Here is a 22195-nt window from a genome sequence, read left to right as displayed (position 1 = left end):
GGCTCTCTATTCTGTTCCATTGATCTATGTGTCTGTTTTTGTGCCAGTACCATGCTGTCTTGATGATGACAGCTTTGTAATAGAGCTTGAAGTCCAGAATTGTGATGCCACCAACTTTGGCTTTCCTTTTCAATATTCCTTTGGCTATTCGAGGTCTTTTCTGGTTCCATATAAATTTTAGGATTATTTGTTCCATTTCTTTGAAAAAAAAAAAAAGGATGGTATTTTGATAGGGATTGCATTAAATGTGTAGATTGCTTTAGGTAGCATAGACATTTTCACAATATTTATTCTTCCAATCCAGGAGCATGGAACACTTTTCCATTTCTTTGTGTCTTCCTCAATTTCTTTCATGAGTACTTTACAGTTTTCTGCATATAGATTCTTAGCCTCTTTCGTTAGGTTTATTCTTTTTTTTTTTTTAAGATTTTATTTATTTATTTGACAGAGAGAAATCACAAGAGAGGCAGGCCGAGAGAGAGGAAGGGAAGCAGGCTCTCCGTTGAGCAGAGAGCCCGATGCGGGACTCGATCCCAGGCCCCTGAGATCATGACCTGAGCCGAAAGCAGCGGCTTAACCCACTGAGCCACCCAGGCGCCCCTGGTTAGGTTTATTCTTAGGTATCTTATAGTTTTGGGTGCAATTGTAAATGGGATTGACTCCTTAATTTCCCTTTCTTCTGTCTTGTTGTTGGTGTAGAGAAATGCAACTGATTTCTGTGCACTGATTTTATATCCTGACACTTAACTGAACTCCTGTACAAGTTCTAGCAGTTTTGGAGTGGCACATGGTAGCATATTTTTCAAGACAATCTAGTATTGTCCCAATCTTTTTTTTTTTTTTTTAACAAACTCAGGTTGACTGAGAGCTCAGACTTTTATTGCCCAGTTGCGCTATGCTTTTCCTTCAGTGTGGAAATAATTGCATAAATAAAGTTTTTTGCAGACTGAGAGAGTAGGATTATTCTTATTTCCAATTGCATGGAGGAACAACCTGAACCTATGCAATACTCTCTATCCAAACACCCTGCAGAAGAAAATCTACACAGCTCTGACAGCTGCATCACACACGTGCACATGCACATATGTGTGTGCGCACGCACGTGTCAGAGAGAAACTCATACTCACAGACTCGCTACTTGACAATGAAACAATCACTCTTTATCCCACTCCTGTTTCCCATGGAACCAGAACAACCAGATAAAGGAACTGTACTCTCAGAAGAAACTCAATCCCACTGTCTCCCAGCCTGACATGCTCCTTCTTGCCCGCACTGTGAAATCGTAAGAAGGCCTAGAACAATCTAACAGAAAAAAATCAGGTACCTTTATTAGACAGTATTAAAGTATAATGTTTTTAGCCACTCTCACGGGTGGCTGAGACATGAGAGCAACACAAGTCCCTGCTAACGAACTATGAAAGGTCCCCATTCTAAGTCGGGGCAACTGTCATGCAGACATGTCAAGTTCAATTTAAAGGTCATCCTAGGGAACCATGAGAGACTATGGACTCTGAAAAACAACCTGAGGGTTTTGAAGGGGCAGGGGGTGGGAGGTTGGGGAACCAGGTGGTGGGTAATAGGGAGGGCACGTATTGCATGGAGCACTGGGCGTGGTGCAAAAACAATGAATACTGTTATGCTGAAAAGAAATTTTTAAAAAGTGAAAAAAAAAAAAAAAAGAAAAGAAAGGTCATCCTAGGGGTGCCTGGGTGGCTCAGTGGGTTAAAGCCTCCGCCTTCCTCTCAGGTCAGGATTTCAGGGTCCTGGGATGGCGCCCTGCGTTGGGCTCTCTGCTCAGCAGGGAGTTCCCCACCCCCACCCTCCCCACCTGCCTCTCTGCCTACTTGTGATCTCTGTCTGTCAAATGAATAAATAAAATCTTTTTAAAAAAAATAAATAAAGGTCATCCTGAACAGAGGGTAGATACCACCGTTTCAACTTTTCTCACCACCTTAGTTAAGAGAAAAAAAACAACCCAAAACTGTTTAGTATTGTAACTCTACCTGCAAAGTAAAGACAGCTCTAAGACAGTAATGCAGACATACACATCAGACTGAGAATCAAGAGACTGACTGCCTCTTAGGGCGCCTGGGTGGCTCAGTAGCCAACTCTTAATTTTGGTCAGGTCGTGATCTCGGGGTTGTAAGACTGAGCCCGGTCTTGGACTTTGGGCTCTGGGCTCAGTGGGAAGTCTGCTAGAGATTCTCTCTCCCCCTCTTCCTCTGCATCACCACCCCCACCCTCTAAAAAGACTACCTCTTTCCTCTGCAACTCTGAGCTCGCTGGGTAACCTGGGAGAAGACAATGATGGAAATGGCGAAGCCCCAGTTTCTGAAAATTCCATGGGCCTTCTGAAGTGTTTGTAAAATAATGTGATTATCTAATCTCCAAACTTTAACTCTTAACGACTGTAAGTGGATAAACAGAATTCACCACTGGTTTTTTGTCCAGCAGCAGAGCCGTCTGCTACAACAGCTGTCCAATGGAGGAGCAGACCCTGAAATTCCTTTCCAGCTACACAGAGCAAGGGAAGAGCTTGCCTTCCTTCCTTCACTTCACATACTCTCTCTTAGGGACAGCTACCTAGCTTGTTAGAGAGCTTGCATCACTCCTCCACTGACCTGAGAACCCAAAGGAACAAAAGATGTTCTACCCTGAAGGAACGTACAGATGGGAGAAAACCATTCTCCCTAAAGAAAGCCTGCTGGACAACAAAGCAGAGCTCAAGTGTCCCGAATTTAAATCCCTGCCTTCTCCCAATGCTGCCTCCCCTTTCCTGGTAATTTTAGGCGCATCACTTGATGTGCTATCTCCTTCCACGGGGTTAACTCCACGTAGGGATGATGTTCCATTGTTAATTAAAGCCATCTCCTGTTTTCATTGATAGTGCATTTTAAACGGACGGCCCAGAAACAGTTCTTACAGATCTTAAACAAAACTAAAGCAAATAAACAATAACAAGGACATAGATACTTTCCATTAAAACCCATGGAGTGGTAGGTTCATGACGAATCCTAAAAGGGACCAGAACAACTTTGATATATCTGGACCCCACTTTACATCTGGACCTGCAGCCCAGAGAGATAGGAACGCCTTTCAATCTTGGACAAGCGAAGCCAGATATTTATAATTAGAAATATACATTCAACATCCTTCCCAAGTGTTCTTTACGATGATTAATAATAAACAGTCACAACAACAGCAGGTAATGGGGTCAGGCACTGTACATGTTACATGTAATCTCACCTAATCAAGATAACAACACCGTGATGCAGGGACTGTTGATTTTCCCATATTACAAGTGAGGAAAATCAGGCTCACAGAAAAAAATAATTTGCCTTGAGTTATTATTTGCATTCAGAGGAGGGTGGGCAAAACCTTTGTCTATAACCTCTCCCATAAACTGCCCAGTGTGGTAGCCTCATAGAGCTGCTGAATACCTGCAGTGGGGCTGGTATGCCTGAGGAACGATATTTTAATTTAATTTAATTTTTTAAAATATTTATTTATTTGAGAGAAAGAGAGAGAGAATGAGCACAAGCATGGGGGGAAGAGAGGCAGAGAGAGAGAGAAAAGAATCTTAAGCAGACCCCATGCTGAATGCAGAACCCGATGCAGGACCCTCAGATCATGACCTGAGCCGAAACTAAGAGTCAGATGCTTAACTGACTGAGCCAGCCAGAGGCCCCAATATATTTGTAATTTTAGTTAATTTCAATTTAAAGAGCCACCCATAGCTAGTGCCTACAGTATTGGACAATACAGCTCACAACTCTAAGGGCTAAATGTACATAAGACTTCATGGTCAGAGCCATTACACTATCACAAATGCCTTTAATTACAGGAGACTGACAATGACTATGGGTATGCAAGAGGCAGGTTGGGGTAAGAGCTTACAGAGTAAGTCCTGTCTGGGTTTGAAAGAATATCACTTCATTTGGTTTTGTCCAGTGCCTCATGACTAGATTCAGGTTATGTGCATGTTTGGCTAGAATACAACATAAATGATGCTGCGTCCTTTCTCAGGGGTCATATTTAAAGGTACACGTGTCCACCTGCACCATACTGGTGATGCTGACTTGGGTTACTCGGTCGAGGTATTGTTGGGTATACAGTCACTTTTTTTTCTTTTGTTATTAATAAGTAATTTGAGACTACGTAAATATACTATTTCTCAAACTCCCTCCACCTTTGCTATATTTAGCTTCTTTTTCACCCCCCTTAAAGATTTACTTATCTATTCTAAAGAGAGAGAAAGAGAGCACACCAGCATGGGGAGGGAGAAGAGTGAATCCCAAGCAGAGCCCCTGCTGAGCACAGGGCCTGATGTGGGCCTTGATCTCATGACCTGAGATCATGACCCGAGCTGAAATTAAGAGCTGCTTAACCAACCGAGCCACCCAGGCACCCCTACATCTAACTTCTCCTGATGATTCTTGCCCAGTAAACTTTTACTATAATGATCGCAAAACCAGGAATTTCTAACTCCACCATTCCTTCTATATTATTGATTGGCACATGACTGTGAAGAAGAGCTGTCCCTCATCCCTTTTTTACTAATTTATCTACTTCTTAGCTGTATTGATTACAGACTCCTACTTTATTCAATAAGTACCTTTGAGTTTTTAAAAAGTATTCTTCAAATACAAGTGACAAGAAAATGCAGATCTGGATTAAGAGTCACTCATTAGGCCAAGTCTGCTCACTCGGCAAGACAAAGACTATTAACGGAGGCCTCTTGTTGTTCTGGATGCTTTGGGGCAAAGAGTAAGTTTAAAAGCCTAAGGCTCTGCAGTTAAGGACATGAGCACGGAGCTCCAGCAACAGACAACATGAGTTATCACTGCAAAGGGCAGTGTTGCTCATCATCAGACATGATATCATACCCCAACAATTCCATCCAAACAACCCATCAATTTCTCCACAACTAGCAAACTTGAATGTTCTGGCAAACTCAAAAGGACATGATTTACAAATAGTAGGTAATATTTGGATCTTTCCACAAGAGCTGGGTTCCAGCTTTTTTATAAAATACAAATGTTTTCATCTTGGAACTCGCTGTGTCACTTTCTCAACAAACAGATCCTCGTATCAGAAAGGGGGCCTGTGTTATATACAAATAGAATGGCCTGTGTGTATTTATTTCGTGGTCAGAGACCACACACCTAGTGGCTATTTACAATGTTTACATTGCTCTTGATGACACCAGAGGAGTCTCAGAGCTGAGACCAAAGCCCAGGCCACACAGAGTACAACTGCAGGTCCTGCTCTAACGTGCAGACTGGAGTTGACCTTCCATCCCCAGTCGGACACACATGTGCAGGGTTTGTCGCTGTGGCTGCTTCTCTCCACCATCCAAACCCCGCTAGGAGCACCCTACAATTTAACACACTGCGGACTCGGGTGTTATCTCAATGAAATAAGCCTTAATTTTAAAAAGACCTGCCATGTTTTAGGGTCGTTGTGCTAAGGACACTTTGGGAGGGCTTCGAACACTTACCAAGAAAAGTCTGGAAACCCCAACTGCAAGCCTCTCTGTCTTCAGATGCCAGACCAGCGGCTGTGGGGAGTTGAGCAGGAACACAACAGGCTTGTGGTGAATGTGGACTGAGGAGATGGGATTTAGGTGCAGAGTGACCTAAGAAGCAACAGAAAGATAAATCTTAACATTGGCTTTCCATTAAAATCACTTGAGGTGGCATTTGAATCCCTTTTCACAGCTCACTGTTAAGAGACGCTATAAGTTAGTTCAGAGTCTATGGATAGGTTGAACTCGATGATACTGCCAATATCTCGCCTTTTTTTTTAACTACAAAAATGGCTACCTCATGTAATTCAACCCATACAAATCTCAACCAAAACATGATTCAGCTCCCAATAATAGCAGAACACAAACAAACAGAACACCTCCCTGCCGCCCCCAAAGTTAGCAAAGGCAGAACAAAAGTGATCTTCCCTCAGAACTGTCTTCTCCTTCAAGGCAAATGATAAAGCTGAAAAGTAAGAGTACAGAATCCCCAGGGGCGGATCATCCCTCTGGATAGCCAGAGAAAGGACTTTCTTCTCTTTCAGGTGAGCTTGAACCTCTGAAAGTTTAAGGGACTTCTGCCAAAGAAAAGTGCCGAAAGCTCAGGGAGAGGGACTGCCAAGGGGAGCTGCCAGTGCTTTCATCATCCCGGCTATTAGCTTGAAGGGGTTTTCCAAAAAATGAAGCACAGAGAACACACAGAATAAAAACTGACTGTATATAAACCTGGTCCAGGAAAAAAAAAAAAAAAAAAAAAAGAACAGGGAAGAAAACCACGAGCCTGGATAAGAAAACTGTGACCAGTTTTGATAGCAGATCAAGGACTATTGTAGGTTACCACTGTCATCATTAACATCATCAGAAAGCACCTACGAGGACAGCTGCAAACAGTGGGTCCAACAACATCTTCCTGGAGCACACCAGCCAAGGTAGGTCAATGTGAACATAGAAAAGCAAAAGGGTGCATAAAGAAATACTGAACAGATGCTTTCATAGAAGCATGTCTCATACTGGCTTTCTGGGCAGAGGGGTGAGGCAAGACCCAAGAAGCACATATTTTAAAAAGCTGAACTCACCCAAGAGCACCAGAAAGTGATGAGAGGGAAAGCATAAAAAATGACTTTAGTTGGCAAGACAGACACTGAGGAATATACTGGGAATAACTGAACATCGCAGGCTTAATCCTTATGAGGATTAAATGGCCTAGATCTATGACCTAGGTCTATACAGCCATTGGGATAGAGCGCTGAAGGCTGGACCATTTTAGCAGCTTCCACTGGCTGCTGGCCCACTTTGATCTTGATCTCAATGTATCTCTGCCTTTTATTGTAGGGACTGCCTAGGACACTGATGTCACCTATCATAGTAGCCTCTCAGGTCACTGATAAAGGCAACACACTTTACCTGCAGTACCCATGCCTCAGCACAGGGTACGCACCCAGTGAGTGCTAAAGAGATATTTAATTTTCTAATTTCCAATGCCACAAAAGTACCTTATTCTATTAATAATTTGCAGTATGCTATGTAATACCAAGACTATCCATTAACTGTCGAGTGTGCATATCTTAATCTCCGAAACAGAATGCAAATACTCAGTAGGCAAAGATACGTCTTAACTTTAATACTGTGCTCAAACAGAGTAGTAGACCATTGTTTAAAGGACTGATTTATCACAGATTCATAAATTTTTGTTATCTAAAAGGCTAAAAAGGCTGAATATATTAATGGGTTCAAAGGGACTTAGTTAATTCACAGAAAAATTTTAAAAACATGAGCAATACTATCATGAGCTGTATCTCCAACACAGCAAGGATCATTTTTACCATCTGGCATATGCAAAGCACTTAAAGTAGGGTACTAGTGAACGGTGATGTCAAGTACAGCTACAGCACAGTAACATATTTCTTGGTTGTACACTACTTCGCAGCACTCTGCACAGTTGTCTGCATCTAGAAATAAACAGGCTGATGGCCACTGTAAACATGAGAGGCTGCAGAACCAGAGTCAAAGTGAATGCGGCACTACAGAGAGACGCACACAGGGCGAAGAAAGGAGAGATAAAGTAATTACTTGTTCAAGAGTAGTACCTGAAAAGTGTTAAGAAACACTCTATCACGAACAGCACGTGTCAGTAAAAGGTTATTCATTCCGAAACTGTTTATCGAGTGCCATCATGGCACAGAGAATAGCCATGCGCGTCCACCAAAGGGTACGTCAATTCTTTTTCCGATGATTTTCTTTGCAGCCCTCAGGCATACCACTCTTGAAGTGTGTAGATAAAATAGCAATAAATATATCTCTAAAATGAACAAGAATTAAAAAAAAAAAAAAACCTTAGGAAATGAAAAGAAAAATGTGTATGAGACAGATATTGGTGCTGGGGTCCAAAATTTTCCAGATGGTCAAAAGTGTCGAGGCCTGGCTCACACAATCAAGGAAAGATTTCTAGGAGCCATGGCTCTGAGCTTTCCTGGAAATGGTTCCCTCTTCAATATGTGGCAGCGTCTGGCCAAGATGAATCCCCGACTCTGGCACAGAGGGCCCAGGCAAAGCCCCAAAAACCATCTGGCAAAGAAGAATTCACACTATGATTGGGAAATTAAAAGAAAAATACTCAATACTTCTTTTAAAAGATCATTTGGCAGGAACAGACAGTCCCCTAAGCATCCACTCACTCAATCCCTTCAGCAACCTTCCTCCACTGGAAGGGAAATCTTGCTGAAGGGAAGACAGAGGATAACCAAAAACTTTGAACAAAGAATGAAGGTATAAAAGCTTCCCCAATGGTGGGGAGAACATACTTGGAATATCTCTGCAAGAATTCCTGGCTAAGGTGCCTAATTTCTCCCAGGCTGAAAGGAAGGGAGAGGAAAGGAAAGGAGAGACCTCTTTAGAACCAACAGTAGCTCAGGACAGACTATACTTACAAAGAAGAACATAACTGCTGAAGGTTTTCACGGGCAGATTATTACCCCACGATCATGGTCTGAAAACCAGAGTTGAGGCAGGCTGCAGAAAAGAAACAGCCCATGGAGAAATGATACACATGGTATCCGATGACTTCCAGTTTGGCAATCCAGACAGCTCAAGCCTATAGAAAATTTACATAGAAGTTAAGAGTCTCTAACCTGTTCATAAGCAATAACAAACTAAACTAGGGACCATGCGCCTGGGAAGGCTGATGAAACTAAAGGGAATGCACCCCAAATGAGGAAACAATGACTACTCTCTAAATTAGTAGAGTTCATCTTTGGCAGTAAAAAGCATTTGAGAACGTAATACAACAGATGAACCTTCTCACTACACACACAAAAACCCATATGCACACTACATTTTGTAGGCAATGTCAGAAGAAAAATACGTTCACTGTAGGACCCATGCATTCTAGGTTAAGTACCCATTAACCCAGGTTGAGGAGTCCACTGTGGAGGAAGAAGAACATTCTAATGGCAGAAACAGAAACAAAATGACTCTGCATAATTAAACTAGAGATCCTACCTCTGGTTTTAACAGGTCACCCTCTCAGAGAAAAGAACTTATTAGACGGCAACTCAGAAATAAAACACTTGTCCATGCAGTTTCTGAGGTTTCAGTGACCTCTTAAAACCATACTTCAAAACCACAAAGTGGTCCATAAAGCCCAGTCTAAGAGTTCTGCTCTAACCCTGTTTGTCTCAAACAGTGCCACCTTTCAGTCTTCCTAATGGTGTGAGAAAATGCAAGTATATCTAATCTGTCACATCCCCTATATAGACATTGTCCCTCATATACTGCTGATCTCTCCCCTAAATTAGGAAAAGCTCATCGGTTCTGAGCTAATGGAAAGCTCATCTGTCCTATGACATCTATTTATACTAAATCTTCTGAGATTATCCGTGTACTTCAACAAATTACCAGATGTAATTAATGTATTTCTTCTATTTTATAAAGAAATTCAAAGTAAATCCAAAGTCAAGGCCAACTCCAAGGAGCATAAAGCCTCAGAGTGGCAAGACAAACTTCCTATCTCCCATTTAGGAAGCATGTCCTTGCCCATGTTATCAGCAGAAATTAACAAGGACAATTTTCTCTGGACCCCGTTAAGGTGAAGACCTCTTTGTTTTCCAAAAATTATCTTTGATAAGCAAAAACTACATATTGTCTCAAACTCTGTAAATCACTTTATGAAAATGAATTATGTGCTTACAAGAAAGAAAAAAAAACCTCTTTATGGAAAGATGCCATTTGAAAATTGTTTGGAATTTCTAAAGGTTCATAGTAGTGATGCAAGATATTTCTACCGGAGTGATTTAAAAAATTTCCTCTTAGTTAGACCCCCCTACTCCCGGGGTTTGTTAAAACAAACATAAGCAAAGCAAGCAAAACAACTGATATAAGAGTTGAACAGCTGTCTGACTTTGCTAACGTGTCAGTGAGGTTCCATTTCAACATTTCTGACTCTCATAACAGTCCCTATGGACCCATGAAACAATGAAGTCATCCAAAACACTACCAGAGAGACTCCTGTTCTCTGAACCCAGACCAAATGCTCTAAAATGGATGATCCAATAATCACTTTATAAGAAAATAGATAAGAACTCTAGCAGTGTGTCTATTACCAGGACCCATAAAAGCACACCCTGGTCTAGAGATAGCCATCATCTATCCCCAATTCAGAGGTAAGGGGACGTCCACTTAGCAACAGGGTTGGTAGTAACTGAAAACATCCTGAATCTGGATCTCGTAACACCATAATTTACACAGATGGACAATGAAACATACATCCATTTCAGGACACTGGGGGACCCTAGCTGAACTCAAATTTCACCTTTCCTTGGGCAATATGACTTTTAGGAGCTCAAATCTGACCTCAGATGTGTCTGAAACGTGTAACCAATTGCTGTGAACGGGAAACAGTAGTTAGTTGCTGCCACGGCATTTGAAAGGATGATCCAGTCTAAGGAGCCCCTCCAGCTGACATTTTATTTGCCATCACTTGTCTTTTGCCATTTGGGAATTGTTATAAAAAGACTCCCTTAAAATATTCTTAGAGGAGTGGATTTGGAGCTTTTAAAAATTTTCCTTATTACATTATTTTTGTATTTCTCTGAAGTTCTAGAAAAACATCAGTCAGTTGGTACTGAACTCAAGGAATCTCCACCCCCGAAGTAACTCCACCCTCACCCGGGTAGTCAACTGACCATCCTCCCTGGTCTCAGCAGCACTGGGGTCAGAGATTTCACACTCTACTTTCACCAAGTGATATCGAGCTCTTCTCTCCAGTGGTTTTGTCTTGAAACCATTTAATATGATGAGTGGGATAGAGCCACCATTCCTCCTCCCCCAAACAACAGGATTCAGGATTCCCTGGGAGCTTCTGAAAATAATCTATTATGACCACAAAACGGGGAGCGGGGGGTGGGAGGGAGACCTAAAATGAAAGTCTGAAATTTGATGCAGAAATAAGCCTGCCCTCTCTGCTCTCTATTTTGAATGCCCTGGAAAAATACTCGGAACTAAATTTGGGTTGGGGGTTGAGGGGCAGGAGCTCATATAAACAGAAGAATATTTCTGAAACTTCAGGTCATGGCCCTCTAAAGGGGTCCTGGGAGAGTTGCAAGGGGATTCCAGAGACCCTGGCCCTTCCCTCCCAGAGTATCCCACAGCTCAGTCTCTACTGGGAAGAGAGACAGGGAAAGGGGAGACCCTGGATGTGGGCATGCTCTGGGGTAGATGCTCCGGGGGAGCCCTCAGCAGGCCACCGGGTGATGGCAAGTCTAACACTGAGAGCCACAGTTCCATCAGTCATTAGTATTAAGTATCTACCATCTGAATATAGAACTGGCGGTCACCAATACACCAGGGCCTTTCTGGATTCTGGCCCGCGGCACCCTCCTGCCAGCCCCTGGACAGACATGTATGTCCAGCTCAAAATCAGTGAAATCTTTCCCTATCTGCAGGTGGGGCTGGAACTCAACAGCACTCCCACAGACCATGCTCATGTTTCCACCTCTGCACCGCATTACAATACTGTTTAGATACTTGTCATTTACACACACACACACAGACACACACACCACCCCTTCTACTGTGAAATTCTCAAGGCATTCTTCAAGGGCAGAAACTGAGTCATAGTCATTTCGGCATCCTTGAGCTTAGTGCAGAGCTGAACAATTAGCAAGCCGTCAATACCTTTTCTGAAAGAATACATGAAAGGAAGAATCAATAAAAGTTATTCATGAAATTATTCAAAAAGTGGGAACAGAGTCGTACTGTCATGTTTCTCTAGCCAAAAGGGGGTGGGGCTGCATTTAGGTAAGAGAACACTAACTTTCACTATGAAGTTTCACTTGAACTTTAAAACAGTTAAGAAAAGCTACTTCCAACTCATGCTACCAAAATGACTGGCAATGTACGTGGGAGAGGACTCCGATGCCACGCCCAGGCTTTGGGGCGCTGATCATCATCTGTGTGTTTAGGGACCACAGTAAGCAAATACATGCACACACAAACACAAACACACAGAAATTATTTTATTGGGGCACCTCGGTGGCTCAGTGGGTTGAGCCTCTGCCTTCGGCTCAGGTCATGATCTCAGGGTCCTGGGATCAAGTCCCACATTGGGCTCCTTGCTGAGCAGGGAGCCTGCTTCCCCCTCTCCCTCTGCTACTTCCCCTGCTTGTGCTCTCTCTCCTTCTCTCACTGTCTGTCAAATAAATAAATTCTTTAAAAAAAAAAAAAAAGAAATTGTTTTGTTATTTTTAACAGTTATGAATATACAAATAGATGAAATGTGAAAAAGCCTTTGGAGCAGGTTTTCCTTCTCAGGGAAAAATAACAAAGATAAAAAATTTTGACCGAACATCCTATTATATCTTAAAGCACAGAACTTTAAATACTTCTCAATGGGGTGCCTGGGTGGGCCATATGGTTAAGAGTCTGCCTTTGGCTCAGGTCATGATCTCCAGATCCTAGGATCAAGCCCCATGTCCGGCTCCCAGCTCAGCAGGGGAGTCTGCTTCTCCCTCTTCCTCTGCCCTTACCCTTGCCCTTACCTACCTTCTCCTCTTTCCGTCTCTCTCTCTCTCTCACGTGAATGAATAAAATGCTTTAAAAAACTTTTTTTAATAAAAAAAAAAGTAGGGGCACCTAGGTGGCTCAGTCGTTAAGCATCTGCCTTCAGCTCAGGTCATGATCCCAGAGTCCTGGAATCGAGCCCCACATTGGGCTCCCTGCTCCATGGGAGGCCTGCTTCTCCCTCTCTCACCCCCCCCCCCAGCTTGTGTTCCCTCTCTTACTGTGTGTCTCTCTCTATCAAATAAACAAATAAAATTTAAAGAAAAATAAAATAAAATAAATTTAAAAAATTAATACTTCTCATTTAGGTAACAAAGTGTGCTAGAACAGTTAGAACTTAAAATCCTAGACAAACAGAGGGAATTCAATATTCACACAATCATTAATGTGAAAAAAGTTTGCTTTTTTTTTAATATTCCCTGTTACACTTAATAAACAGACCTACTCCAAATGCTTAATTATTGTTTTTAACACTACTATATAACCAAAGCACCATATAACTAAGGACTACGTAAAAAAGTTTTTTCAACTGGAGACAGGGGATTTTACTTACATATATTTTTTGAGAGACAGTGCACGCGAGCACGTGGGTGGGGACAGAAGGAGAGAGAGAATCTTCAGCAGGCTCCACACCCAGCACGGAGCCTGACTCGGGGCTCCATCTCACCACCCTGTGATCGTGACTTGAGCAGAAATCAAAAGAGTCGGACACTTAGCCGACTGAGCCACCCAGGTGCTTCTGGACTGTGTAAATTTATTTCCTCTCAACTTCTACTTTTTATGATGGGCTTCAAACTGGTTTTGCTACCTACCTGTTTAATAAACCTGTATTTTGGCATATATGTCTGTAATACTAGGATGTCAGAATAGCTGGCCTGTCGATACTGGGGTGAACAGAACAGCATGATAAAGAGGATCACTGAGGGGACCAACGGGAGCCGATTTTAAAAACAGGCACAGCAAGAACCCAATTCTCACATGCTTTGAGTACTGAATGAATCATTCCCACCAGCCAACTGTAGTCACAGATCTCAATAAAGATTGCTGCTTACGCACCATCTTAAAGCTAGCAAATTTGTAACAGCAAAAACACAAAGTGCACTGGTGTTCAGGCAGTGATTTAAGACGCTTTAAGCTTTACAAAAGGATGGCACCTAGATTCCCCCGGCCCAGTATGTTAAGCCGAAGCTGGGGAGGAATTGTGACTGGGCCTACAGTGTCACCTTTCCAGCACGAAAAGAGAAATCAGAGGAGGAGCAACTAGTAAGGCACGGGCTTCACAAATGCCCCATTTGTGTTTCTGTTGTTCACAGGACTAGTAGTGGGAATAGGAGTGACAGCCATCATCACTGTATTTCAGGGGAAGACAACAGGCAGGTCCATGCATCCTTCCGTTGGGTTAAGATCTGCAGCTCTCATCAGAAGTTGTTCTGCTTAGTTATCTAACTATTCCCATTTTAAAGATAAAGAAACTGATGCTTAGAAGTAAATAATTTTTCCGAATCAAATGGCCAGAGAGTAACAATGTTGGGAGTAGAATTAATGTCTCCCATTGTCTACCCCCACTCCCCGCCTTCCCACTCTACCTTAACCTTAGGTGTTCGCCTTGAGTCAAAGAAGAGGACAGCGACCTACTCTACAGGAGTAAGAGGCAGGAACTTTCCAGCTTCTGGAAAAGAAAAGATAAGGAAGAAAGGCAGGGGACTGAGCTGTGAGCAAGATGATGGGAGGCTCCACAAGCTGGGAGGCGGGGACAACTCCACAGGGATGGGGCAACGAGCCCTTTTATGAACTGTGATGTCGCCACTGCCAGCTGCAGTTGTTTGAGTTGCTTTGATGTAAATTCTCTATCTCCTCTATAAAAGCTTTAGTAAGGCTCACTGTTCTCGTGAACAAATGCACTGCAGAAGTCAAAATGGCGATGGTTGCATTTCACGTCCAAGTGGATCAGCTGTATCTCAAACACAGCACATGTAGAATTACAAAACCGGGAAGCGGAGAGGGCCTGAGAACTTTACAGCTCTGGCAATCTGCAAAAATAGACCCTCTGTATTTCTACAAGTCGCTGGATTAGCAAAGGTGCAACTCAATCATCCCTTGAACTCCAGGGGCTCCCAGCTGATATGTGGACTAGACCAAACGACTCTCGAAGGAAACTAAATTCTGGTCCGGATAGAACCACCTTGGGAATTCTGTGAAGTCTGGTTTCCTTTGAAAGCTCTAACAAAAATAACTCCAGAAGTTCACAGCACTGGCCCCCTAAGGGTATTCTGGTCTCATCCAGCCAGGTTATGATTTTAAGTGGAAATGTTTTTAAAGGAATTTTAATTTCAATGTTACATGGCTTATCTTGAGAAAGGGAGAAATAGCCAAAGCAGGAGAACATGTTATCATTCTGTGTTTTTGGAGTACTTTTCCTGAAAAAACAATATTTTCTTTGATGGAATGTTCCACTATCTTTCGGAGGCATGCAATTTTAAATGCTTTTAATTCAGGCAATGAACTGTGTCAGAACAGCCTAACTGACAATAGGGCAAATGCAGTTTGCAATATTTACGTAACAGCCTAGTACTTTTGCCTATTTTCCTCCACAGAATCAATTTGCCTTGAGCCCTGCAATAAGTTTTCAGGATAAGACCAGTGATCACAGAAAGTAAACAGGAAGTTGCCAAAATACGCACACAGAATTTGGCACTTGTAGTTTTTAAGTGTCTAAGATGGAATATCTTCCTAAAGCCAATACCGAAAGGTTTAAATTTCCTATTTTCTTGAGATAGCATTAAAAAGTAGTCAGTATATTTGTTCCAACTGGAACGGGACTAACATAAAATAAAGAGCAGGATACCTGGTAACAAATTTATTAAAGTCACTCTATATCTTTAAAAGTGCTCTAAGCACTATTAACAACCTAAAAGAAAAAGGAAAATAAAAACTAAAAGAAAACAGGGAAGGACCAAAGATACAGAAGTCTGAACAACATTCCTTATTTGGTCTTGTTGACATTAACTTACAGGTAAATCAACACTGAGTGTCACAGCAGAAACTAGGAAAGATTTTATCTTAGAATGAAACAAGAGCAAATTCTAACACAAACCATTTGGTTTTCAAGTTAATACTATCCAGTCATCTACCTCCCAATAATGAAGATACTGTAATCCTGTCAAAACCATATGTGTAGGGGCGCCTGGGTGGCTCAGTGGGTTAAACCTCTGCCTTCAGCTCAGGTCATGATCTCAGGGTCCTGGGATCGAGCCCCGCATCTGGCTCTCTGCTTAGTGGGGAGCCTGCATCCTCCTCTCTCTGTCTGCCTCTCTGCCTACTTGTAATCTCTCTCTCTCTGTCAAATAAATAAATAAATACACAAAATCTTAAAAAAAAAAAAAAAATTATGTGTAGTCAGCAAATTTAAGCCCTGATAAATCAATTTGTATTACTGGGAATTAGTGAATATAGAGAACAGAGAAAAGGGGATAACATCAATTCATTTCCAAGTGAATAATTGAAATTTTGTCCTCTATTTGACACTGGCAAATACAAGGTTCTGCCCTAACATTTGGTGACACTAATGGAGTCTTAACTTTTTTTTATAATCTCGTTTCTTATGCTTAAAATGCAGGGAAAAAAGGTTCTAGTCTCTGAACTTTACTCGGGTATTAAACATGTAAGGCAGAGCTAGAGCACCTGTATTTAAAGAGAGTCTGAAAAGTATTACAATGGCTTAGTTTCTCATGTAAATGGAGAAGGTACAAGCTACTCTTCGTAATACATCTCTAAAGAAATTTTCCATTCTGACCAAAGTCTAGAAGATCCTAATAGATAGCGAGATCAAACAGCTTAAGCTCTGTTTCATAATTCAGTCGAGTCCCAAACGCCTCGTAAGTCAACAGCTTAAGTTCTACTTCTCATTTTCAGCAAAACCATCAGTCTACCATTCGGTCTCTGACTCATCCTCTAATAAGCAGTAAGAAGAGCCAAAATGGGAAAAGTAGAAGTGTGTGTGTATGGGGGGTGCATGACAAAATATTCAGGATTGGATTATAAATTTAAATACCCCAAATTACCAGAAATCTTGTGGAAATAATTAAGATTCTTTGCCATTCATGATGTTCGGGTAGAAACGAGAAAAATCTGACTCATCATAATGACAAATAGCTCTATAAAAATGTGATAAAATTTTTTTTATTATACCTGACATACAATGTTACATTAGGTTCAAGTGTACAACACAGTGATTTAACAACACTATAATTATGCTATGGTCACTACAAGTATAGTTCCCATCTGTCACCAGACAACTCTATTATAATACCACTGACCATATTCCCTGTACTGTACCTTTTATCTCCATGATTTATTTATCCCATAAATGAAAACCTGTATCTCCCACTCCCCTCACCTATTTTGCCTATCTTCCCACCCCCCACCTCATGGCAACCATCAGTTTGTTCTCTGTATGTATAGGTCTGATTCTGCTTTTTGTTTGTTTATTCATTTGTTTTGCTTTTAGGTGCCATACATGAGTGGAAATCCTGTGCTATTTGACTTATTTCACTTAGCATAATACCCTCTAGATCCCTCCATGTTGCTGAAATGACAAAAACTCAACCTCTTTTATGGTTAAAGAAGATGTGATACACACCCACAGACACACACACCACACAGACACATAGACACACACAATGGACTATTACATAGCCACAAAAATGTGATTTGAAATAAGCAAATGTGACACAGCCATACAATGAAATATTATTTAGCATAAAAAGAATAAAGTACTGGGGCATCTGCTTGGCTCAGTCGGCTAAGCATCTGTCTTCTGCTCAGGTCATGGCCCCAGAATCCCAGGATCGAGCCCTGCTCAGCGGAGAGTCTGCTTCTCCCTCTGCCTTTCACCCTGCTCATGCTCTCCACCCCCCCCCAAGAATAAATAAAGAAAATCTAAAATAATAGTAATAATAATACTTTATTATTATACATGCTATAACATGGATGAACCCTGAAAGTATAACGTCAAGTAAAAAAGCCATACACAAAAGAGCGTATGTTGTATGATTACATTTCTATATGAGGCCCGGAGCAGGCAAATCCAGAGACAGAAAGCAGATTAGCCATCGCTGTGACCTAGAGGTAGAGGAGAATAAAAGTGACTGCTAATTGATAGGGCATTTGTTTTGGGGGTGAAGCAAATGCTCTGGAATGAGACAGTGGTGATGCTTGTAGTACACTGTGAATGTGCAAATGCTACTCAACTGTATACTTTAAAATGGCCAAAATGGTAATTTGTTTATGTTTTCGACCACACACCCAAAAAATGTGATTTGAACTCCCACGTGGGTTGGACCAAACCAACTCTTGAGTTTCAAATCCCACCTGCAAAGACCTTTATGTGATAGAAAATACTAGGAAGTCAATTTACCTTAGAAGGGCTGAAAGGTCTCATAGATCCTCAGGACTTCATTCATTGAGGACAGTCAGAAGCTGAGCCACACACTAAGTTAGCTTCAGACAGTAATGTGATTTCTAGACATTTTTTTCATTTAGTCAAACAGCATTTGTTAGGTACTCATGATGTGTCAGGCACCATGACAGTTATTATCATTAATACTAAGAAAAGAAAGATGAGGAAGACACAACCTGTCTTTCACTAATTTGCTTCCAGTCCAGAGGAAAGACAGACACATGAAGAGATGATTATAGTACAGAACACTAACAATGAGATATGTCCAGGCCGTGTGGGGAGAGAAAATGATGTCAAGGGTCAGGAGACACAACAAGTAGGCAGGACAAATTGAACCCAATCCTCTGTGGAAGAAACAGGCAAAACCTGTCAACATGATAAATTTTCTGGTTTCTCCCACTCCTTTCCAATTTTCTGAACTACTTGGACTGGCTGCGTGACCCCTTGTCAGATATATTTTAGAAATAGAATCCACAAACCAAGTGTAAGCTGGACTGGATAAGCACTAAGACCCCTTCTGACCCAAGGATCTAGGGATTCTGTGATTTCATTAGTGAATACTTTCCCTAAGACTTTTGGAATCACTTTATCCACATCCTATTTCCCTGCTTCCCTAAAGAAGTTTGCTAAATTTGTTTTTTAAAAATCCTTTTATTCAATAAACAATAAAGTCAAGTTCTCAAGAGTGTTTCTCAACAGTAATTATTTCAAAAGAAAATGACAGGGAGGATAGAGCAAATCTGTCAGGAAAGTGAGGACAGTTCTTCAGTATCTCATAGAGTTCAGAATACTACTATGCGTAGGTTCGGGTCACATCTGTCTGTGTCTTGGTCTATGTGAGTCTGTGGCAGCCTGCTATCTCTTGCTTATGAGTCCAGACTCTAAAATTAGACCTAGCTTTGAAAAAGCCATTATTCTTTTAAAAAAAAATTAAATTAAATCTCCCTTAACGTTCAAAGAGATCAGAGCAATCACTAAGAATTGTTGAAGTTAGGTAATTTGTATTTATTATAAATATAATTAATCGTTAACTCTGAATGTGAGGCAAGTTTTATTGTTCTCTCAAAGAAAGATGATGAAAACTCAAATTTTTCAGACCACTCCACAGGGACAATGTTTTAAAATATCCTTGTTTTTAGAATAGAGAAACCCGATAAAGTCATCAACAGACACCACACCCTTAAGCAAACTTTTAACCAGGGTTAACAAGTAGCAAAACTATATAATATACATTTTTTTCTATTAATTTTCCATTCCCAGTCATCACTGAGAAATAAAATATGGATGATGTGTAAAATAGATATTGTCCCTTCAGGACACTGCATGACCAGAAAGTTCACGGAGAGGGGGGAATCTATCAGCCTCAAGCTACCTAAGAGTTGTCACAAGATCTAAGAGATTGCTTTTTGATTAATTACTTTATGGCTTAAAATGGGACCCATAAAACGAACTATGACTAATCAGCATAACATCACAAGAGCATGGACACTTGCAGCCAATTCCCCGTGTTGAACCCCAGCTCCATTCCTTACCTGTGTGAATTGGTTTATCTAAAAACCAGAATCATAGTACCTACCTTTTACAACTATTATGAGAAAGAAATAAGTTAAAACATATAAAGCATTCCTAATATGCCTGTCCATATTAAAAATTTAGGTATTAGCTACACAAAGGCCGTCAACCGATTTCAGGAACTGCATGTGCGGTCATCACCTGAGGCATCACAGGAAGTTTCTCCTATAAAGATGGATTCCCTCAGTTTTCTCAAACCCTTTTCCTTCTTCTGAAGTGCTCTCCATTTGCTGCTCTGCAACCTTCTCCCACCAGAGCTGTTTATAAAGTAGGCATACTACTGGACTGTGGTCTGGAAATCCTCAAGGATAAGATACATGCAAACTCAGCAAATAAGACCTCTCCATTCTGTTTAGAAAGATGAGGAGGTATGTAGTAACATATGGAATTTAATTACAGTTTTGTATTTTCACACAGGATCAATTTTGTCCACCTCACAGAAAAAACTACCATGTCCTTTAAGAAGTCTTCTTGTCATCAGTGTCCCCAGAATGAAGAAGGAAGCTCTTCCCAGTGAATGCTTCTGACCCATGTCCAATTGACCTTTCTCTTACAGTACCTAGCACCTGCTGCCTTGTATTAAATCAAGCTTGTACATAAAAACTATCTAAGAGGAGGGGTTGGTACTTGTCTTTTCATTACCTCAGAGTCTAGGCTAATAAATGGCTCTTAGTAGGTCCTACCTAGGTATTTAATGATGAATAAATGAATGAATGAGTGAACAAATCAATAAACACATTTTAAAGCATAATTTAATCTCTTCCAAGATCTACGTTTTCTTCCAAATTGGCCAGCGTCCCCTGAAACCCAATCCTTTGGGTCACTCTGCTTTCCTTCCTAAATTACAGGCAGTTTGACCTAGTAGTTAATAGCAGTGACTCAGAGTCATTTAGAATCTCCGTTCTCCACTTACCAGCCTTGGGGCCTTGAACATGTTAAGACTCCCTGGGCATCAGTTTCATTAACTATAACATGGGGATAATACTTATGCCTATCCATCAGATGTCAAAGGATTAAACATGTCATGTGGAAAGCACTTCAAACAGTAACTGGCACACAGCGAGTGCTCTTTTAAATGTTAACTATTGGGGCTCCTGGGTGGCTCAGATGGTTGAGCGTCTGCCTTTGGCTCAGGTCACGATCTCAGAGTCCTGGGATTGAGCCCCATGTCGGTCTCCCAGCTTAGCGGGCTGTCTGCTTCTCCCTCTGCCTCTGCCCCTGCCTGTGTTCTGTCTTTCTCTCTCAAATGAATAAATACAATCTATTGGTTTCCCTATACAATTCCCTTGGTTCCAATGGAAGGAAGGTCTTGTCTATACTGTGCTCCATGGAGACTTAAGATCAAAATAGCCTTCCACACAGTCCCACAAACACCAAATTGCTGGCAGCCCTGGACTGAGCCCGAACCCCTCTTCCTAAACCAACTTCTCCTTTCTAGGCACACACAAGTCCCATTAAGTTTCCCCTTCTCCACCATTCTTTTTTCCCCACCTGGCAACACTATAAATGTCATCAGCCATTATCCCCAAGTTCTTACTCATATCATTATCATGACCAACACATCTCCATGGCTCACTAAACTCTGGCTTCAGCCAGACTTGGAGGTACTTCAAAGTCCCCTATGATTTGTGAGAAGGATAAGGGAGTTGTTTGTTTGGAAATAATACAACACGTCCTGAGTGAGATGCCCTGTTTCCATTTATCTGTTTATCACCCACTCTCCGGCCTGCTACCAGCTCGGTGAAGACCTCTACCACATACGATACCGAAAAGGTTGAAACAGCTGCAAAGGTTTCTGTTTCCCTGGAGGTGGAGTTTCATGGAAGGCTAAGAATCACCACAGCAACCAGACTACAAAAACAGTCCATGGGCTTCAGCCCCGTAACTCTGGTAAAGCAATTTGTACTCCGTGAAAAGGCTGGGGCACAGAAGTTGAAAAATGATCAAAGTAAACACGGCTCCTCGAGCACCATTTTGTTGTGCTGATTTCAAGGCATCAAGTCACAGCATCAAAGTTCTGTTATGAAGGATGCACACTGAGGGCCAGGGATTTGCTGGGCTGACCTAACTGCTCTGGTGCGAAGGTCTAGAGATAAAATTCATAGCCCATTTTCCAAAACAACTATCTCAAATGTGCTCTAAGAGCAGACCAGGGTAAAAATGTGTACCCTTATATCAAGTTACCCTGTCCATGCTCGAACAGCTGTGGATCCAACCCTGGATTTAACAAGAGAGGGAGAGAGATGATTTTTCTGATAAAAACCTTCAATAGACTTTATGCCATACTGACCTTACATGGACTAATTCTGATAAATTTAAGAAAAAAGTATTCTAAACCTCATTTAACACTACATGACAAAACAACCCGTTCTAGGGTCTCTCTCTATGCCATAGTTTAAATAGAAAATAAGGAATTATAAAATATTATTTCTATACTATATAGAAGCACCAACTATAAAGTACAACAATGTAGAAACAAATTTCTTCATGGATCTGCAAAAACCTTTAAGTTTTAGTAACAAAATGACGGTTAATTATTAACTAGGTTCATTATAACTTGAATACATGGAACATTTTTATTT

General features: G+C 41.4%; 1 protein-coding gene across 2 annotated transcripts in view; it reads right to left on the bottom strand.

Annotated features, from left to right (window-relative positions):
* Positions 1-22195, bottom strand: part of TGFBR3 (transforming growth factor beta receptor 3) — a 201858-nt gene that overhangs the window by 71125 nt on the left and 108538 nt on the right. For both annotated transcript variants that reach the window (XM_046015836.1, XM_046015830.1), the window contains exon 4: positions 5501-5638. In XM_046015836.1, coding sequence (XP_045871792.1) covers positions 5501-5638 — 138 coding nt within the window. The remainder of the gene's footprint in view (positions 1-5500; positions 5639-22195) is intronic.

The sequence above is a fragment of the Meles meles genome, chromosome 1, assembly GCF_922984935.1.
Source record: "Meles meles chromosome 1, mMelMel3.1 paternal haplotype, whole genome shotgun sequence".
Lineage (NCBI taxonomy): Eukaryota > Metazoa > Chordata > Mammalia > Carnivora > Mustelidae > Meles > Meles meles.
This window is presented reverse-complemented; position numbering and strand designations above follow the sequence as displayed.